Source organism: Fringilla coelebs, assembly GCF_963513975.1.
Source record: "Fringilla coelebs genome assembly, chromosome: 18".
Taxonomy (NCBI): Eukaryota; Metazoa; Chordata; class Aves; order Passeriformes; family Fringillidae; genus Fringilla; species Fringilla coelebs.
In genome coordinates, this window is record NC_140044.1 from 92,763 (window position 1) to 114,206 (window position 21,444).

At 36.2% G+C, this 21,444-nt stretch overlaps 2 protein-coding genes across 6 annotated transcripts in view; one reads left to right on the forward strand and one right to left on the reverse strand.

Moving 5' to 3' along the window:
• The window catches only part of NCOA3 (nuclear receptor coactivator 3), a 52,877-nt gene extending 37,425 nt beyond the window's left edge, over positions 1-15,452 (forward strand). Inside the window, exons 10-23 of one of the 2 annotated variants that reach the window (XM_084217622.1) lie at positions 206-346; positions 1,601-1,748; positions 2,621-3,009; positions 3,250-4,130; positions 5,673-5,808; positions 6,785-6,973; positions 7,488-7,727; positions 9,114-9,240; positions 9,951-10,122; positions 10,852-11,148; positions 12,667-12,771; positions 13,158-13,383; positions 13,610-13,784; positions 14,341-15,452. In XM_084217622.1, coding sequence (XP_084073748.1) covers positions 206-346; positions 1,601-1,748; positions 2,621-3,009; positions 3,250-4,130; positions 5,673-5,808; positions 6,785-6,973; positions 7,488-7,727; positions 9,114-9,240; positions 9,951-10,122; positions 10,852-11,148; positions 12,667-12,771; positions 13,158-13,383; positions 13,610-13,784; positions 14,341-14,617 — 3,503 coding nt within the window. In that variant the 3' untranslated portion in view covers positions 14,618-15,452. The remainder of the gene's footprint in view (positions 1-205; positions 347-1,600; positions 1,749-2,620; positions 3,010-3,249; positions 4,131-5,672; positions 5,809-6,784; positions 6,974-7,487; positions 7,728-9,113; positions 9,241-9,950; positions 10,123-10,851; positions 11,149-12,666; positions 12,772-13,157; positions 13,384-13,609; positions 13,785-14,340) is intronic. The other variant, XM_084217623.1, reaches the window with a different exon arrangement.
• Positions 15,453-15,479: 27 nt separating this feature from the next.
• SULF2 (sulfatase 2) overlaps positions 15,480-21,444 on the reverse strand; it is a 78,125-nt gene continuing 72,160 nt past the window's right edge. For all 4 annotated transcript variants that reach the window (XM_084217621.1, XM_084217620.1, XM_084217619.1 and 1 more), the window contains one exon: positions 15,480-21,024. In XM_084217621.1, the coding sequence (XP_084073747.1) occupies positions 20,994-21,024 (31 nt within the window). In that variant the 3' untranslated portion in view covers positions 15,480-20,993. The remainder of the gene's footprint in view (positions 21,025-21,444) is intronic.

Sequence of the window (21,444 nt, forward strand, 5' to 3'; positions counted from 1 at the left end):
TACATAAATCCCTTTGAATAGTGGTGCTTTAACAAGCAGCATCATATTCTCTCATGGCAGATAATTCATAAATGTAACTTCTGTAGGCTCAGAATTTGATGATTAAAAGGGTTGTATTGCAGCCTTAGGAAATGTACCATATTTATACAAAAAGAATTGTCACAGTCATGAAGAGTTTAACTTGTATATTTTCTTTCCTGTTAAGGCAAGCTTGTCAACATTGATACAAACTCATTACGATCTTCCATGAGACCTGGCTTTGAAGATATAATTCGTCGCTGTATTCAGAGATTCTTATGCCACAATGACGGGCAGTCATGGTCAAATAAACGCCACTATCATGAAGGTAAAAATCAGTTTACAATGTTTTGGTCACATTGCTTCTCCTAGGAGCTGCATTTTTTTCTGAAAAAAAAAAAAAAACAACAACAAAAAAAACCAAACTTGATTCTGCCTGTGTTCCTTTTTTTCCATGGTTTTTGTTAATTACTGTGATTCATTTCCAAGGTGAAGGAGGATGACCTTCTGAGATTGAGGAATTCTGCTGGAAGTTGTTTGGTTTTTTCAGTGTGTTTGTTTTGGAAATCAACATGGAAATACCAGATACATGATCTAGGGTCCTCAAGGAAGCTGTTTTTTCCACAGATGGATACAGCAATGACAGAGACAATTCTATTTCTATGATGATATGTCATCTTTAATTATCATTATATTGTTATTTTTGGTTAATGTTAGTTTGATGTTATTTTATTTCATTCTTTCCTTTGTTAAAGAACAAAGGAAAGAATGTTATCGCCCTCTGAAAGTGATAACAGTTGTCTTGATGCTTTTTTCTTATTCTCAAGACACAGGGCTCAAAATATTTTCAGTGTTCTAGTGCCACATATTTTCTAATGCTAATATGATAACCTTGATAGATAAATGAAGTACAGCCACAGTCTTCAGCAAGAAAGACATTCAGTAATGTTTTCTAATTATTCCAAACTCGAGTCTTTTTGAAGGATTTACAAAGTAATTCAAGCACAGGAGATGTTAAATAAAGAGAAACTCATACTGTCAGAAAATGGATTTTCCATTCCGTTTGAAGTTCTTCAACATAACTGATCAAATGAATCCTAAATAACAAGGGACTTGAAGCGCAATTTAAAACCAGTAGTTTCCACAATTTTTTGATTGAAGCAAACTTAAAAATTCTTCCCCAAGCAGGAGCCATGGACTCTATAATCTAGCCTTGGAAGTCTGTTAACAAATGCAGAACTTTGCCAGTTGTGTCTGGTGAGCACAAAATATTGCAGTATCAAAATAATCTTGTTTGCTATTATCTTCCCTCTATTGATAGAGGAGAAATAGTGGAATACTTCTTGTTTCTCTATATATGTTTTGAGTAGGTCTTATTTATTTATTTATTTATTTATTTATTTATTTATCCATTCATTTATTCATAAATTTCTTTATTCATTTATTTATTTTTAAACTTTTTTGTGTTTTGGGGGGGTAATCTTCAGTAAATGAAAGGCATTATGTCAAAAATGTCTTATAATTCATACTAATAATTCTTGAGATTTTAAATATTAGCTATATTTGTGTATTCCCTTTACAGCTTATACGCAAGGTCATGCTGAAACCCCATTGTATAGATTTTCTTTAGCGGATGGTACAATAGTGACAGCACAAACGAAGAGTAAACTCTTTCGAAATCCTGTAACTAATGACCGCCATGGATTTGTCTCTACCCACTTCCTTCAAAGGTGAACTTAGTAGTATCTGTTTATGATTTAAGTGTCACAGTTTAAAAAAATACATCTGACCTTGAAGACAACCTGAGAAAAATAGCATAGTAAAATTAAAACTCAGATGAGGAATAATTTGGGAAACAGAGCTGCATAGCTTACAAATAAATGTGTAAACCTTACAGAGTCCCATTTTAACTATGTGGCAGAAAGACAGTTGCAGTCAAAAGAGAATTTTTTTCTCAATACCTGCTCAAAGCCTATGCTATGTTTCTATTAGTCTTTTGTGCTAGCATTGATGAAACACTGAAAATGCTCAGTCACAGGCTTTTGCAGACCAATTGAAAAGACAACAAAACCCTCTCAGATGCATAATCCATAACTGAAATGTACCTTAGGTAGCATTTCCTATGATCTGTTCTTGTTCTTTGCAAAAATAATTGAAATGTCACTTTGGAGGCAATCTGTCTCCTTCTGGCATTAGAGTGCGTCCAGATGCTGAAAAATTAGTAACTGAGCTTGTTCAGGGTCGCACACTGTTAATGGGCAGAGTAGAATGGTGTCAGGCATTGACTCAGGGAAGGAATGAAGGAAGGAGGATCTTAAAATAGATAAATCTGATTAATAATCTGATTGTTGATTTTGAGGCAGTGACACTGTATGTGCTTATAACTCAAAGCTTTCAAACAAACTCAAAGGACCAAACATTTCTGTAGTGAATAAATGAATGTCATGGCTTAGTTCTGCTTTTGTGGAAGCTTGAATTCTCTCTGCTCTTTTTTGGAAAAAATATTTGGGCGAGTAATTAATAATGTATTTGTACCACATAATTCCAAATAAGGTTTTAATTTGTTTTCTTTGGCTTTCTGGGGTTGATGTTGAATTTACAGAGAACAAAATGGATATCGGCCAAATCCTAATTCTGTTGGGCAAAACATCAGAACACCTGTGACTGGAAACACAAATTCTGTTAATGGTCTTATGAACATGTCACCTGGTCAAGCCATGCCAATGCAGAACAGAAACTATGGGATGGGAGATCCCAATGCAGTGGGCCAGCTCACCAGCCCTCGATATGGAAGCCCTGGGAATATGGGGCCAGTGAACTCTGGAACTGGCATGCAGTCCTCTGCTTATCAGAGTAACAGTTTTGGGTTAAATATAAGTAGCCCACCACATGGCAGTCCTGGCTTAACTTCCAGCCAACAGAATCCAATGGTATCTCCTAGGAATCGAGGGAGTCCAAAAATGAGTTCACACCAGTATTCTCCAGTTACAGGTATTTTATTTTTGCTATAAGCTCTGTTTTTATTTCAAGCTATTTTTTCTCACTTTTATCTGAATTTCATCTTTCATCCATTTTAACTGTTCTATATGACCCTATATGTGTCACTTGAATGTAGTATACCTGATATACTTCGTGTATTAACTCAATGTGGCAATCATACATAATCCAAAGGAAGATTACATACAGGCAGTACTGTAATCTAATAAATTTGATCTCTGTCACATGATACAGGTATGCACTCGCCAATGGGATCTGCCAGCAACACTAGCAACAGCACTTTTTCTAGCAGTTCTCTTAGTGCTCTGCAAGCCATTAGTGAGGGTGTTGGAAATTCCCTTTTATCAACACTTTCTTCACCGGGTCCAAAAGTGGATAATTCCCCAAACATTAGTGTAACTCAGCAAATTAAAACAAGTACCCAGGACTCCAAAAGCCCTTCTGGTTTGTATTGTGAACAAAACCAAGTGGAAAGTTCCATCTGCCAGTCAAACAGCAGAGATCTCTTTAGTGAAAAAGATAGTAAAGAGGGAAATCTGGAGGCGTCTGAAAGTCAGAGAGGACCATCTGAGAGCAAAGGACATAAAAAACTCCTTCAGCTACTTACATGCTCCTCAGATGAAAAAGGACATTCTACAGCATCAAACTCGCCTTTAGACTCAAATTGTAAAGAATCTTCTACCAGCGTTACCAGTCCTTCAGGAGTTTCCTCATCAACATCTGCAGGGGTATCTTCCTCCTCAAACATGCATGGATCGCTCCTGCAAGAGAAGCACAGGATTTTGCATAAATTGTTGCAGAATGGTAATTCTCCAGCAGAGGTGGCCAAGATCACAGCTGAAGCTACTGGTAAAGACACATATCACGATGCTAGTAACTCAACCTCCTGTGGAGAAGGCACTGTCAAACAGGAACAACTAAGCCCAAAGAAGAAAGAAAACAATGCTTTACTAAGATATCTACTAGATAAAGATGATATTAAGGAACCGCTTTCCAAAGAGTTGAAGCCTAAAGTAGAAGGTGTGGATAATAAGATGGGACAATGCACAAGTTCTACAATTCCTACTTCAAGTCAAGAAAAAGAGATGAAAATAAAAATGGAGCCAGCAGAGCAGGTACAGTATGTAAAATTGTGTCAGTGAGCTAACCAATATTTCGTTATTAAGTGAATTACTAAATATAGAACACTCTACAGTGTGCATGTGTGAACATTTCTAAAAAGGTTCTGTGGAAATGATGTGAAACAATAAACTCGGGTTTAATTGTGAATGAAAAAGAACAAGCAAAAAGAACTGCAGGATAGATATATGTAACCAAATCTGATGTCCTGAAGTCCTGGACTAATGTTTTTAAGTTATGGTATGATTAAGGTAATATTTGCACATTATTCCTTACAATTAGATCTTAGCACATGTTTGCTTTTATGACTTAGTAGGAAATGGGCCCGTAACTGCCTCTGTACTTAGTTGGCAATGCAAGAGCAAAAGGTAAAACATGATTTTGTTTTGAAAATATAAACAATACACAAAAATGTGTAATACTTGAAATAGCCATGATTTGGTTTTGTTCATTCATTGGTTTTAGCACTATTTTTCTTTCTTTAAATGAGGGGAAAAAAATTATATCCAGCATTCAAATAAATACATAATAACATGTATAAATGTATATATAATTTGTATAAATAAATACAAATACATAAATTCTAGAGCTGGAATTCTGAGAAATGTCATGATACAGAAAACTAGAAAACTAGCACCATGGAGCAACTATTCTGAAATCAGCAGTACACTTGTTAGGAACAGATGTCCTTAAAATTATAATCTGCATATAACGTTTTTATATTTAAGTCCTAAGATTTGGAACTTCGTAGTAAATAACTACAAATGGCAGAATTGACTGAAGATATATAGATTTCTAAGACCTTGAATTTCCCAAATCAGTAATAACTGGGTAAACTAAAAAAAAAACCAACAAAAAACCACCACTTTTTTTTTTTTATTGCCTACTGGCTGATTATAAAACACCTTATAGCACTCTAAAACACCTTACAACATTGTTTGAATACTACTTATGGAAAAGTCACTATCAACTCTGTAGTAGTACACAACATGTAGTTTCAGTACTTGCTCCTGAGATGTAATTAAGGTATTCAGAAAAGCTTCTTTCATGAAGATGCCGATCCACTATATATGAATTATTTTCTATTGAAGCTCTATCTGATTTAAATACAAATTTGTAAAGAAAGTTAGGGCTCCGGCTGACGGGAAACACCTGTGCGTAATTTTCATGTCTTGCAGTATTCACAATTAGCTTTTTGTGTATGATGGTACACATTCTCGATGTTGTTCACTATCATTAGTGTTTTTATCTTCGTAACTTGTGATGTTTGAAATATTTATATTCAGAAGCGCTTTTCATTTTAGTTATGTGTGTTTTCTGCTAATTCTCAAAATTACCCAAAGAAAATCTCTTGGAAAAAGGTATCTAAATGGCATCTGAATATCTTTGGAAGTGAAAAGGTAGCTCCAGATAGTGCCAGTGAATTAAAACATTTGTCTCCCAGTCTTATATTTTAAGATTAGCAAGGATCTAAGTAAAAATTTAATCATAGCCACATGAGAGTAAATAACCTTGGTATTTTACTGCGTCATTTTCAGATGAATGGAGACTTGGATAATTTGGATGCAATTCTAGGTGATCTTACTAGTTCAGAGTGTTACAATAATGCTATGTCTGCAAATGGAAATAACCCTGGAACAAAGCAAGCATTATTTCAAGGAAATGCCCTGTTGGGTAAGGAATTAAATCTACCCCCTGGGTTTTAAAAGTAGGGTTTTCTTCTTACCTGATGTAAACATAATGCATCCTCATACCCTTAAAGAATACCTTCTTCATCTCTTATATCTTCAAGGACAAATATAATGCAAAATAGCTAATTATGCTTTCATAGGCTAATTATGTACACTATTAGCTGTCTTGACAGCACTCGCCTACTATATACACAATTAATAACATTCAGTTCCTTGTTTTATGGTTTATTCTGGCTTTGTCTAATGTAGATTTCTCAGAGACAAGTCATCAGGAAAGATTTTTTTGTGAGCTGTAAATTAAAATTGAGAATTTTTATCCCTCAGTGATGACTAGGGATACAATATGGAATCGGTGACAAGCTTTTAATTTCTTTCTTATTCTGTGTGAAAATATCTTGTGGCCAGTAAATTCTAATCACTACTCCTCCTTGACATCAAAAGGAATGCCCTTCCTTAGTAGGAGGGGAGGATAACCCAGCTGATAAACCAGCGTCATGGCAGTTGTTGCTTTCTGTCATGACGCTGGTCATCTCTTGATTATATAGGGCAATGGATTGCTGAGATAACCAAAGAAAGTGAAACATGGATAATGAAAAATATAAAACCAGGTACAAGGACATGTAAAGTCACTAACACTATTGGCCGTGAAGCACAGTGATTTGTATGTTAATTGTCCATAGAGGACGCTGTGCTCAGGAACACGCCATGTCATTGCAGAACTTAAATTAAAAGGGAGTTATTTTTATTGTGTAGGCCACAGGGAACTGCCTTTGACTTATTGCGCAAAAGGTCCTAACTATATGTTCAAAATGGGAATTTTTGTTATGAAAACATAGGCAACATAACTGTTCCTGGCTTGAGTAAGATCAAGTGTATGAGTTCATAAAGAGATGAGACTAATTTAATAGCATATTTTATTTAAAATGTACAGTTGCAAGCATCTTTTAATTCTTTAACAGGTGTGAAGAGTCCCCAGTCTGTGCAGACTACTCGCCCACCTTTTAACAGAGCCATGTCTTTAGACAGCCCTATGGGCTCAGGTGCTTCAGTGAGGAGTGTCAATGCGTTCTCCATGTTACAAAAGCAAAACTTGATGGGTGGAAGTCCAAGAATGATTGAAAACCAAGAAAATTTTGGAGCAAATCTGGGTTTGTTGGTTGTATACAAACAGCTCTCATTGTAAAGGAAATAGCTTTAATGTAAAAAAAGTTGCAAGACTAAAATACAAATTTCAGTTAGAAGAAACTTTAACATTAAAGAATTTTAATTTTACCATCATTAATACTTCTGAATTATTATGTTAGCCAAAATGATAAGAACATAACAGTTTACTACCTGTGTCATCACTAGTACTTTACCATAAGTAGTTATATTATTTTTTACTATTTTGAGTTTTTAGTTTAACATGTGCTTTTGATATATAGAAACAAGAACAGTTCAGTGGCAGCCAGTCATTATGAATTTTATGTATATTTAGACTCATATAGTTTTTTGTACGATTTAGAACTTGGCATGGTGAGCTCTAGATGCTTTTGTAGGATGTCAGTCATTAGCTCTGACATTAGCAGGTGCACCTGCAGGAAATAGCAAAATAATTCATAAACCAAAATACATAATGTACTCCAGATAATAAATATTTGTCTTTTCTGCTCTTCATTATAGCAAGTGCTCCCCACAGACATGTGGCAATGAATCAGCATCAGCCAGGAGACTGGGGTTTGCCAAACTCCAAAGTGAACGGATTAGAATCTGCAAGTTCTGCTGCAGTGTTGAGAGCAGGACCTGAATTTAGTTCAACCCTTCCGAGGACCCCAGAGGCTGGCTCTATGTCTGGGCTGCCTGTTCGCTCTAACAGCATACCTGGTAATAAGCCAATGCAGCAACAGCAAATGATTCATATGAGTAAGTTCTTAACTTCTTATTGTCCCACATAGCACTATTTCCCTGGTTTCTTAGTAAGGATTCATCATAATAATCTTTGCACTATTGGTATAATGCTAGATTTTAATTTAAAGGCTTTTTGAGGTAGAGACTTTTATTGTTCCTTGACTGTGACATTTGATGACTTTTTGGTGATGTTCTTGTTTTCTTCTGGTGCTGTACGTCTCATACACAGATAATTTCTTCTGGGTCTTGAGACTGGGTGGGGGGATAATTTCTGTTTCTTTAGTGCACTACTTCTTTGCTTAATGCCAGGCGCTAAATGGCATCTATGATTCCATAGGTAAAGATAGTAGCATTGTGGTTGATTTAATTCATCCTATTTGATATGGATGCCTTTTTTTTTTTCCTGTTAACTTCTTGGTAATCAATGTCTTTTAAAGTTTTTCTCTCAAGTAGTTCAAAATTCTTTTTACATGGAGTAGCCAAATTTCATATAAAGCCACATGGCAAATACTGTTTTTCTTCGAAGTATTCTTATGTGCATGAGAGAAAATAACCTGTATATCTAAAATATGAACAGTCTTAAAGCCTGTGAGTTTTTTCTGTTTAATATGTCTAACAAAGGTTTAGTTTAGAGCTGAAGTTCTCCAGTCTACTATGCCAATACCAGTATGCCCCAAACCAGCTTAAATAGACAGCATTCCTTTCTTATAATGGAAAGCTACCAGGGCAGTCACCAGTTCCCTTAAATAGCCTTATTCTTTTCAATGCAACAAATGGATATAAGATTAAATACAGAAGAAATTTGTGCAGTCCTGATTAAGTCAGAATTTTCCAGCTTAGCTTCCTAGAAATCATTGATGCTAGATGATTCATACAGATGCTGGAAAATAATAGGATGACATAAACTCTCCTATGTAGTGCTGTATGTCCCTGGATAGGTAGAGGGAAAAAAGTACTCCCAAAGAGCAAAATGTTATGTATTTTATGTTTCTTTTAATTTCCAGTCTGTATTGGAACTCAAAATGCCAAATTTTGATGTCATTATGAGTGTGTATTTGCTGGTACCCAGATGTCATCGTCCAGAATTTTTGTTGGGGTTTTTTCCATGTAAGGTGCTGTGTCTTTCATGCTCCTATTTAGAGACTAAAGGATTAGAAATAGCAATTCTGCTCTAACAGGGTAGCAGGTCTAGATCATTGTCTGCTGTATTTAAATCTGTCATCTATTATAAATGTGAAATTTTCTTGACTGTGACTTCATGTATGTATATGCTGTAAAACATAATAATGGAAAGCTCATGAAGCTACTTGACAATTTGTGCAATCATCCTAATTGAACACTAGGAGAGCAAGATGAGACCTTCAGTTTTTAAAAAATACACAAATGTATTTTACCTTGCAGGGCCAAATGAGATAAACATTGACATGGGAGGTAATCCCTATGGACAGCCTGGACCTTCTAACCAGCCTGGATTGTGGCCTGACAATATGATGTCCATGGAGCAAGTGTCACGGGGTTCACAAAACAGGTAGAATTGGGGAAGGTTTTAAGGTAATTTTAAATACAGCTGTTCACTGGCTGTCAGAAGAATTTAAGACCGGGAAATAAAATTGTGTAGCATACGCAATGGGGATAACTGATGGGAGGCAGAATTCCACTTCTGGAACGTTTCAGAAATGTTTCCATTTTTGCTGGTGATCTGACACTGGATATTTTTTAACCCAGCTCCACAAAAGTCATTGTTAACAAAATCTATCAATCCTTGAAGTGGGAGGCACAGAAAAAAGACATGGGAGCCTCTGAAATCATATCTCTGTGACACATGGCAAAACCAGGAGAAAACAAAATTTATGTGTGTTTAAGGATGTATGGAAGGTGACTGGACATTTTAGGACATAAATTTTGAACTTAAGTTGTTAAATCTTACTTTGGTTATCTGGTTGACTATAATACTTAATCATACCCAGGTCAATATATTATATAAAAACTGTAATTTTCCTTGTAGTGGTTGTAATTAATTTCTTCACTGAAAGAGTGGTCAGGCATTGGAATGGGTTGCCCAGGGAGATGGTGGAGACACCATTCCTAATGTGTTCAAGAAACAGCTGGATGTTGCTCTTAGTGCTCTAAGTGTGGTTGACAAGGTGGTATTCCCTCAAAGGTTGGTCTCCATGATCTTGGAGGTCTTTTCCAACCTTATTGATCCTATGATTTTAGTGGGGTTTTTTTACTTTATAGACAATTAGTTAGAAGCTCTTTGGATGATCTCTTATGTACGGCACCAAATATGGAAGGCCAGAATGATGAAAGGGCACTTCTGGATCAGCTGCACACACTATTGAGTAATACAGATGTCACAAGTCTGGAAGAAATTGACAGAGCATTAGGAATTCCTGATCTTGTAAACCAAGTAAGTAAACAGATATTTTGGCCATTTATTTTCCAAAGACCAATATTATTTTATTACTCGAAAAGAAAGTCAAGAGGGCCTCCTCATTTACTTCATCTCATCACATCCTCATCTTCATTGTCATACATTTCCCTTGGAAATGTTTATATTGACTCGTGATTTTCAATGGAGGAGCTCAGTATGGATTAAATTTCTTGTGCATGACAAGAAATACAAAGTGGCATATTCTTACAGAAGTTTATTGTATAATGCCTTGGTATATATAGGTGGAGTTTGGGGCATAATTCATTATAATTCCATTAGCTGAGAATTCTGTTGGGTTTCCTTAGTAGCCTGCTGTCAGCTGAGCTTAGGTTGTGAATTATTTACCGTCAGTGATGTGGATGCTTCCCTCTCCTTCAGTTCCAGCTTGAATTTGCATGGCTAGTAAATAGAAAAAAGAAATTCTGTGAGTACTTTGGAAGTTTCTAAGACCCACATGACACCATCATTTGTAAAAATTGGGCTTGAATGGTGACACTGGTCTGCCTGTGTATGCAGCGTGCAGCAAAATTGATTTTAAAAAGAATTATTATTATAAATCACTTTTGCTATTTCATTAGTTTGGAGACAGAACTAACAGTAGCTGTCCGTGCTATTTTCTACTCAAGAAATGGCTGGGTTAGCTTTATTGCTACTTTAGAAATTCTATATATACTGCTAGTGAAAGCACTTCTGTCTCTGTTGAAGGGACAAGCTTTGGAACCCAAACAAGATTCATTTCAAGGTCAGGAATCTTCAGTTATGATTGACCAGAAGCCTTTGTTATATAGTCAACCCTATCAAGGGCAAGGACCAGCAATGCCAGGAAGTTTTAGTAACATCCAGGGACAACAGCCGTCTTTTAATTCAGTGATGAATCAGATGAGCCAACCGAGCAATTTTCCTCTGCAAAGTATCCATCCCCGAGCAAATGTGATGAGACCCCGGACCAACACACCAAAACAGCTACGCATGCAGCTCCAGCAGAGGCTCCAGGGACAGCAGGTAATTTTTTGCTCCTACATTTACTCTTCCTTCATGTTTCAGAATGGAATCACTTGCACACGGAATTGTGTTGCCTTACATATGTAACAGCAGATGATTGAGAGGGTGGATCTTTTATTTTGACAGTGCTTCTCATTGAATTGCCTGATGGCTGTAGGAGTAGAAGAACATTTATTAGGACAAGTGTTTCTCCTTCATCAGCCTCCCTAGCTACAGATTGGATTGGTTTCTGCAGCACAAAAAAACGATTGCTAGCTAAAACAGTGCTTTGGTACAATGTAACTCTGCATGATCTCTTTATCTGTCTTTAGTATTTTTTCAGAACCTCACAGATAGCATTAAATCAGAGCTGTATTTCTACTGTAAATCAGGTGTTACTTCTTTCTCAGTGTGTTTTCTAACTAATCATTTGGGCTTATCAATATAGGGGTTTGCTTTCCATTTAGTGATTTGATGTCATTTTAGGTATTTTCTTCGGATGAAAGGTGAGAGAATAGATACAGCCACATAGATCTTAACACTAGGTTGAAAACACTGCTTAAAAAATTGGTGCATGATTTCAGCAGTGAATTCCCCACGTGAAAATGCAGGCTTGATATTAAATACAGTATACAAATAAAACTAGGAAAACTGAACTACTGTGACATGGTGTGTGAACAGAATACATGCAGGTAACACCAAGGCAACAACAACACACAGCGGAAGTACAAAGGTTTATTCCATCATCCTGGATTCAAAAAACCAGAGACGCATACGCTGCTAAGCTCATGATAGAAGGGGCAAAAAGCATCCAGGCCTGAGCCCTGCATTCCATAGCAAAAGGGCCTGGAGCATGCACAGTCCTTCACCAGGCTGTACTTTCAGATCTCCAAATCCTCTTATTTCCCTTCCCCCACCTTTACCAAGAGGCCCAAGTCTCTGGGAAAGGCTTTTAAAAGTCTTTCACTACATCCTGCTATGTTTTGTGAGAAAATTCTGTTTCTTCTTCGTAGACAGACAACATCCCAGAGCAAACAAAAATATGTGAATTTTCTCAGCCAGAGTATTTGCTAACATCTCCCCGGTGCCTGGTTGGTCCTTGAGAGAAAACAATTCTAAAAACAACTTCCTTTTCTCTCTCCTTGCCAATCTTCCATTTTTCAACCCTTTCCTCTCCACACATGGAATGGCAATGCTAGGAAATACTGGGTTCTCTCTTGGTTTTCTGTGACATTTATTGTTTAAAACAAATAGATAATCTGCTCTTTATTCCTAAAGAGAGATAATTTAAGGAAAATAAAAAAACCAAAGCCAGTTAATGCTGTATTGTTTGAAGGGCTTTTCTTTTTGTGTGTTTGAGCTGTTTAAACAAATCATTTGTTTAAAGACAAACCAAAAATTAGCCATTGCGCTTTCAAGAGGTCTGTAAAGAAAGTGTTTTTGTAGGAGTTGCTTTGTTTTTGCTTTGTTTTTGTAGGAGTTACTTTGTTCAGATACTGTTATTTTCAAGCTAATAGTGCTAAAATGTCTTTTTCCAAGTTTATGAATCAGACCCGTCAAAGTCTTGAAATAAAAATGGAAAATCCAGTCAGTGGTACTAACTCAGTGATGAGACCAGTTATGCAGGCACAGGTGGGATCCCAGGTAAGTACTTGCTACAGTAGCCATCTGTTTAGAATTTCATCCTTCTTTCATGGCTTTACAGTATTCCTCTTTGGTTTTGTTCCTCTGCATAATTTTAAAAAAGGGGGGTTTTTGCCTCCCTTATTGCTGAGATTGCTGGGGGATTTGTTCATTAGGTCATGCTGTCAATTCAGTATGCCAAGTTTTTCATGTAAATATCATCATTTGTTTAGCACTAATGACAATTTAATGAAAACTTTTGTCTTAATATTTTGATGATTATTTTTTGTACTGTCTGTGGGTTTTCCTTGACATGCGGGGTCTTAGGAATGAGTTTGATTGGCTCTGACACGATTTTATTTGTAAAGACATGTTCTAATATGATTTTTCTTCTCTTTGGGGGATAGCAGCAAGGTTTTCTTAATGCTCAAATGGTGGCTCAGCGTAACAGGGAACTAATAAGTCACCATTTTAGACAACAGAGGATGGCAATGATGATGCAGCAGCAACAGCAACCTCAGGCCTTCAGTCCACCACCAAATGTGACAGCCTCAGGAAGCATGGATAGTGCTTTGACAGGCCCTCCAATGGCTCAAGTTCCTTCACAACAATTCCCCTATCCACCTAATTATGGTACTAGTACTAACATGTTTGGCTTTTTTTTTCCATTTGTCTGGTTTTCTTTTCCCTTTTTTTATTAACCCAAACTACCTAAATACCAATCATTCTGAAAAATGGACTATACTGCTACAAAAAAGGATGACTTTTCTCCTTCCAATCACTGCAAGAAGATGAACTAGAAGTACTACGTAATGATAACTGAAGTATATTGTATCTGTCTCCTTTGTTTTATTTTAAGGAATAAGCCAACAACCCGATCCTGCATTTAGCAGAGTATCAAGCCCTCCCAATCCAATGGTATCATCAAGAATTGGACCCTCCCAGAACCCTATGCTTCAGCATCCTCAGTCAGCAACAATGTACCAGTCCTCAGACATGAAGGGCTGGCCCTCAGGAAGCCTCCCCAGAAACAGGTGAACTTCAGGATTACAACCTGTTTCTCAAAAAGTCTTTCATTTTGCTGGGAGTAGAAACTATGTTAAATAGCATATAGCAGGAAAAGCATTTATAAGAGACAAATGTAACTTTCTAGTGTCTGTATTGTCCTTCATCCTGCTCTGGTTTAGGAAATAAAATGATTATTTTATGCTTAGCTCCATTGATTCATATTGGACCTCTACAATCAGAAACAGCATTCAGTCTTTAAACATTAACTTAATATTTAAAGAAAAAATAACTTGGGGGAGGGGGTGGAGAAATACAGACTATCAAATAGTATTACAATAGATGAAACAGCTGTAATAGTAGCCTCCGAAAAGGTTGCATTAGGCATACACATAAAAATGTGCATTTCTAAAAACTGAAATTCCTTTTGGGAGGGGAGTTTCCGTGTTAAACAGATACTTGGTAAAAATGGGTAAATGTGAAAAAAGTTTTATCTTTCACGTGTTGACAGCTGGTGCAGGGAAGGCAATACATCAGTGTGTAAACTTCTTGGAAGGTAATTTTATTTGTGCTTTTGTACTTCAGTTCTTTTCCCCAGCAGCAGTTCAGCCATCAAGGTAGCCCATCAGCCTACAGTATGATGCACATGAATGGCAGCAGTGGCCATATTGGACAGATGAGTATTAACACCATGCCTATGTCAGGACTGCCTATGGGTCCAGACCAGGTAAGTGGTACATCAAGACTGATGAAAAGATTTGCTGACCCTTTTTCCATTGAGTACAGTCTGCTTACATCCATGCCTCCTGCACAATCCTGTTCTCAGTTACCCTGTTTGTATTTGCATCTGTGGGCCTATTAATTTTATGTTCTAAGAGATACTTTCTTTTTGATGATACATAAGCAAATTCACAATGAACCCAAGCTGTATGCTGGGATTAGCTGTTGACTTTGAAGTATTGTGGATAGGACCAAGCCTTAAACTGCACAAAGGATGATGAAATACTTCTGAACCTGGAGAAACACCAGAAAAAAACCCATGGACATTGTGAAATGCATCTTCAGCAGATCTTGAAAAGTACATGTAATAGCTCTTACGCGTCAGGCTAAGAATCCTGCTAGTATGGTATCCTTCTGGCAGACACTGATAATGATATGTGCCCTTACAATACCTTAGAGTAGCTTGCATATGCATAGCCAGAAACAACAGAAAAAAATTAGACCCCTCATTTAAGGCAAAAATGTGCTAATACCAGGCACTGAAAAGAAAGCTGAAATACAAAATACACTTTTGCTACAATCTTTACACAAAATACCTGATGAGCAACATAATACTGACATAAGCTAAATCTATTCAAGTAAAAAGTACGTCATGAAATTTTGTCCAGCATACCTGAGAAAGCAGTCAGAATAATGAGGACTTCTGGGGGTAAGTAAAGTTTTGGAGGACTTTGATACAGCAAATGCCTTTTATAAGTAGGAGAATATAAAGGTGAAATGTCAGATGACATAAAGATACCCAAATAGTGTGTTTAGGAAATTCTAGGACAGCATTTATTTTCTAGAAATTTGTCTTCAAAGTGGAGCACTAAAAAGCTATTCTTCTGCTTCTAGGCATTGATTGGCAGTAGTTCCTTTTTCCAAATGCAGTACGCAAACCATTTCTTTCAGCAAAGATGTCTTCTCTGATGAAAGTATCTTTTCTTTAACAGAAATACTGCTGACATCTAGAACCACATCTTCAAACAAGAATGGCTGAATGCACTAGTTAGAAAGGAAAGTGACACATTCTTCATGGCAAGTCATACTGGGCTTAACAGAAACCAGTGATAAATTTCCTCATCCAGAGGAAAACAAACCAAAAAAAACCCTACCCAACAAAAATACATTTTAGTAGAAGCAGCCTATGAATTACAGTATGATGTGGGGTACAAAAAAAGGTCATTAATATTTTTGGCACTCTTCCTCTAGGAATGTGAATTTGGTAATGCCATTTTAATAGATTTGATGAGTAGACTCCTGGAATACCTTATCTCTTTACTGTAGCTATCCAAAGCCCTTTAGCCCAGGCAGACAAAAGTACCTGGAGAAGTCACAGTGGTAAGAATTTCCTTATTTCTCATGTAACAATATCTGACAGAGAATGTAGTTCTTAGCCTTCCCTCTTTTATATGAATCCCTGAATAGAAATGCTGCTTTTAGTCTCTTATCCCAAGAGTCAGGGATTTCCCAAGCAAAGTAGCACTGCAAAATTAATTGGCACATGCTAGTCCAAAATCCTGTCTGTTGAAGCCAAGGGTTGAAAAGAGAGGATAAACAATTTAAATTATTTAAATGCAATTTTGACTAATATTTAGATGTTGCTGTGCAGCTGAGTGCACTTTATAGAGGACTATATAATGGATTAATGCAATGTCTTTGATAAGAACTTATTATGAAGGTAGGGTGTACTCATATTCCTTCACAAACACAATCTCTTAAGAATTATTTGAAAAGACTGCATAATGTAATGTTTTCTGTGTATGGAAATTAGAGCAATAATCTTTCATCTTTTTTGAAAAAAGCTTCAGAAAACTCAAGGCAAGACATTGCAGCTAGAGTCAGAATTTTGCAGTCTTTTTTTGTGAATAAATTTTGTAAATATGATCTTTAAAATAATGTATTATATATATGACTTGTAGGTCACTAACTCATTTTTGCAGAGTTTGTGAAGCTAAATGTTTAACAAAATTGATTTCTGGAAACTGAGTGTAGTTGAGGTCCAAATTTTTTTTTTTTTAATTACATTTAAAGACTTTGAACCTGGGTGACTTTGGCCCACATATTTATCTTCTTTGGTCTTCAACACTTCATTTATTTTTACAATGTTTAACATAGGGCTTTTTATAAAAAAAATAGACCGGTTGTTCAATACTTTCTCCACCTGTGAGCATTTTTGTTACATTTCTTTTTACATAAGGCAGTTTGACACAAAGGCTCTGCGTTGTAAGAGCTTACAATTTGTCAGGACAGACATATCTGTCTGTAATAGGTTGCCTTTTCAGCTGATGAATCTGGATTGTGTCTTTTAGGTCAATTTTAATGAACTGTAAATGTTCTTTGAAAATGTTTGTCTGTTGCAAAATACTTGTTATTATGTAACATCCAGAAATCTTTAAGGATATTAAGCCACATTTTAACCAAATGTCTACACCTCATTGGATTATTCTAATAGTAACGAATGTATTTTCTAAGCAGATTTCTGTCATAGCAGTGTTTAAGTGTGGTTACATATTATTTGCTGATAGCACTGGGGGATTTTTTTCCCCCTCCATTTTGGGTGCTTGAAATGAAGAGCCCTTTGCACTTTTTGCAGTTACAAGGAATTAAACCGCTAAACCTTCCTAAGGGATGACCCAGAAATGTTTAAGATGTGTGGTGCTTCTGTTACGTTGTTAATTGTGTAATGGAAAACTGATTTCTCCCAGCTGAGTAAAAGAAACCAAAAATCCCCTGATCTGTCTTCTTTTTTGCTTAATATTGGTACTGTTAGTAAGATGGCGTTTTATTGTTCAGAATATTCAGTGATCTTCCATTTTAATAGAAGTAAGTTTCACTAGAAATAGTCTCATAAATTCATCCTTAGCACCTAGCCAGCTGTGTTTCAGAGGGAATGTAGAGTCAATCGTGCTACTTCATGTAACCCTTTCTCTTCCACTAGTACTGAGTATATAGATTATCACAGCACTTGCTTGGAATTTTCAGTCCAATTAATGTGTGTTTATAATGCAAAACTTTTAAAAGCCTAAGGAACTTTTATCTTTTCATTTCTTGGATCGTATCTATTTGTTGAGTAAGTGCTGCTTACTGAGGGTGAAAGGCAACACTCCCTTGCATTTTATATCAAATCAGAATAAAACAATATTTATATTTTGTAGTTGGTCATTATACTGATGGAAACTACAAATACCAGTTGCTTTCATTAGGTGGGCTCTTAGACTATATACTGCTATAGACATCTTGCAGTACAATTTTTTTTTAAAATTAGTAATTCTATTTATACATCTATGTATAACTGGTAACTACCAGACTGGCATTATAAAAGCTCATCCTTTTCTCATAGGTTTAGCATGTTGGAGCTTTCCAGTACCTTTTTTTTTTTTTTCTTCTGAAATAAAAGATGTTTAGTTTAAACTTGATGAAGGGGCAGGGGGCATTTTTAAAACACCTTGGCAGCATATTTTGTGGCAGGACTAAATAATACATCTGGTTTGAAATCTGTTGACATTTAGTTACTACCATCAATCCATCAATTTTGCTTTGGTCCTATAGCAGTAGATTTTTGTGAATGTTTTTTTAAATAATACCCAAATAACATTATTCAGCAGTAAGAGATGAATTAGCTAGTACAGCAACCTCTGATCACTGCTGCATAAATGAGCGTTGTTTTGCTGTCTCTCTTACTTTTGATCATGTGTTTATTAAACTTCCATGTAGTGCACTTTTTTCCTTGGCCTAAAATACTGCTTCTGAAGTGAGAAATTCAGACCACATTTCTGTCACAAGACAAAACTTACTTGACTGTTGCACCAGTTAGCACACCTTTTATTACAGAATTTATGTGCAGACCACCAGATGACAGAATGATACAGCAAGTGTGAAACTATGTAAATCTGAAAGCAATATTTTTAAAAATTCTCAGGAGAAGGCATACGGTATTGAGAATTGCATCTAAGCTTAGTTTACATTACAAGTATTGCTTGAAATATCTGTATCTTTATTTTGCAAAACGGAGAAATCATGGGGACTGATCTATAAAAGGGTTGGTTGTAAGGTGTTACTGCCCTTCTGGTTTTTGTGTTTGGATGTTAATAATAATGTAAATAAAGGTTTCTATTTATAATCAGAACTTGGTGACACTGTATGAGTGAATACTTTAAGGGTGATTATCCAGTACAGGTCAAAGAAAATTCCCTGCTATCACTGATGAAAGCTGTGTATAAAAAACGCTTTACATTTTATCCTAGTTAGCCATAAAAGCCGAGGGAGTAACAACTGAGACCTTTCACTTACGAGACACATATTTAGCACAAACACCAACTAGAATTTATGTCTTTTTGAACTTAAATAGCAAACTGTAGAAGAGCTGAAAGGAGAAAAGGTGGTATCTTTCCCCAAACTTGGCAACAACATACCTTTCATTAAATACAAGCTGCTGCTTGTGTCACGTACAAGTTTCACAGCTCACTTTTTTCTATAAAGGGACAAGATAACTTTTCAACCTTCTGCCTGACAAGTAAGTAACAGGTGGGGTAACACTGGCCCTGCAGGATTTTAAATCACAACCTCACCTTGCCAGAGACTATGAACTAAATACACAAGAGTGTGCAAATTTTAAGAAAACAGAACCTCATAGTCTTTCTGCATGCACACTGGGAATGGCAGGTAGCTAAAACTTTTCTCTGGAAAGCAGAAAAAATGGGGGGGGGTTTGGGGAACTTAAGGGTTTTTTTACTTATTTGTGTGGATCCAGGATCTCATAATCTAGTAGATTTTTCTGATACTCCATGAATTTTTTAACAAGTTTAATGAAAATACATGGCTAGATTAAGACATACATTCAGATTTTACTTGCATGATTAAAAAAGTTTGGAAGAAAGCTTTGGGTAGTGGATTTGACTTACCGCATGTCATACAAATACTCAAGCCCAATCTTACTTAGCATATATAAAGACTCCACTTCTGCTTTTTGAGCAGGCCTTTTTTCCTCATTCCTAAATTCAAGTACATTGAGTATGGGGTTGTGATACCAGGGATCTACATGTCTGAATATAATTCCACTTGATTTTCCAAACTGCAAAACCAGGAAGGGTTTCAAAATAACTTCCATGTTCTATTTTTACACTACATTTCTACAAGGGCAAGTTAAGTTTGGATTTTGAAAAAATACCTCTTTGTTAGGAGTGAAGGCCACAGTTGGTTGAGTCTGTCCCATGAGTGCGCTCAGGCATTTGCCCTTAAACACAGGTAGCAAAGTAACACGAAACATATGATAAATACAAATCTCACCATTAGTACCTGTACTACAACTTATGTAATAATGTTCTTATGAAACTACTGAAATAATTCTGTACACTGTGCTTTCTTAGTAAAATTATAGGGTTTGTTCCCCTGTAAAAACCTTTGAACAGTAACTGTCATTCACAACATGTACTTTTCTGCAGACTAAAGTATAACTAGATTATTGACTACAAGTGCTGAACTCTCAGAGCTGCATTTTTTTAAAATAAATGTTACACTGCCAAGCAAATGCTACTTTCTCAAAGGAACTGTTCTGGTTTTGAATGTACAGTATAATATTACCACATAAAAAACCTTCATACAAATATGATTTTGTTAAAATTAAAAATGTACATTTACTGAAATTTTTCAGTACCTTTAAAAATGAATAAATTCTGACTTAGCATTTTGAGAAATGGTGTGTGGGCATTACACTCTTTTTTATTAATAAATTTCTTCACAACCTGAAGGAATTTATTTTCAAACAGTACACTGATCAATATTTACACAATCCCTCCAAAAATCTGGCATCCTGTGAGTCAAGATTTTCTCTAATCTTCATAGAGGTGACAATACAATGAACAATAGACGTAGAACTAAAATGTATCCTCAGAGGAAATTGAAGAAATTTGATGGTGTTGAGAACACTTGGTGCTGCTGACTTCAGTTCCTGAATCTTTTCAAAGTTCTCTTGAACATTACCTTTATCCCAGTGTTAAGCAAAAGCACCTTTGTTTTCTATATCTTGCTTTAGAGTTGTACTTGGCTTTGAAGTTTTTCTCACGACAACTAAAGATACAGGCGAACTGGAAATCGTTTTAAGGTCCTGTCAACTGTCTGTGTAAACACTGCCACTTCAGGGGCAGTCCTCTTTGGGATGTGGCTGAGTTCCTTCCTCTGTCAATTCCTGAATCAGCATTAAGTTTTGTCTTCTTGAAGTAAAATGCCTTGTGAAGTAGGTGAGGTATAATCCAAAGCAAAAAAGCAGGTACAATAGGGAATTTCAGAGACCTGTATTTCTGATGGCATTTCCCATAATTTCACTGCTTCTATTCAACTCACTCACCAGTGCATTCTATCTATTTCAGCCTCAAAGTTTATCCAGTCCTTCAGGTGAATGTTATCATTCATTTAGTCTGTATATGGATTCAAGTCCTGCCTTGTTTGTATCCTCATGGAGGTGCAGCAGCTGGGGAAGATTAGCCCTCCCAGCCTTCCCACAGTTGTCCTCTTTAAAATAAAACAAATGCAGTTTAGTGTATAACATTCAAGTAGAAAGTAGTAAGAAAGGTATTTTTAATGGTTCCATGCAGTAAAAACCAATGGAAACTCTGTGAACCACCAATAAAAGCATAGCAGGTGTATGACAGAAACAATTCAAGAGTGTTTGAAACTTCAACCTGTACAAAGCTTGTTAATTCAACCTTCATTTTGGTTCTAAAGCCAGTCTTAGATCTCGTCAATCAGAAATAAAACCATTGCATTATATGGGCAACTCTCAGGCAAGAAGACCAGACTGTGCCTAGGAAGGGACTTGCACCTGTGTTTTCCACTGCACAGTTTGAGAGCACTTCATGATTTTTTATGAGTTGAAGTCTCTGCTTTCTTTTTAAGGGAAGATTCAGAGACCATAACAGGCAGTGGTAACTT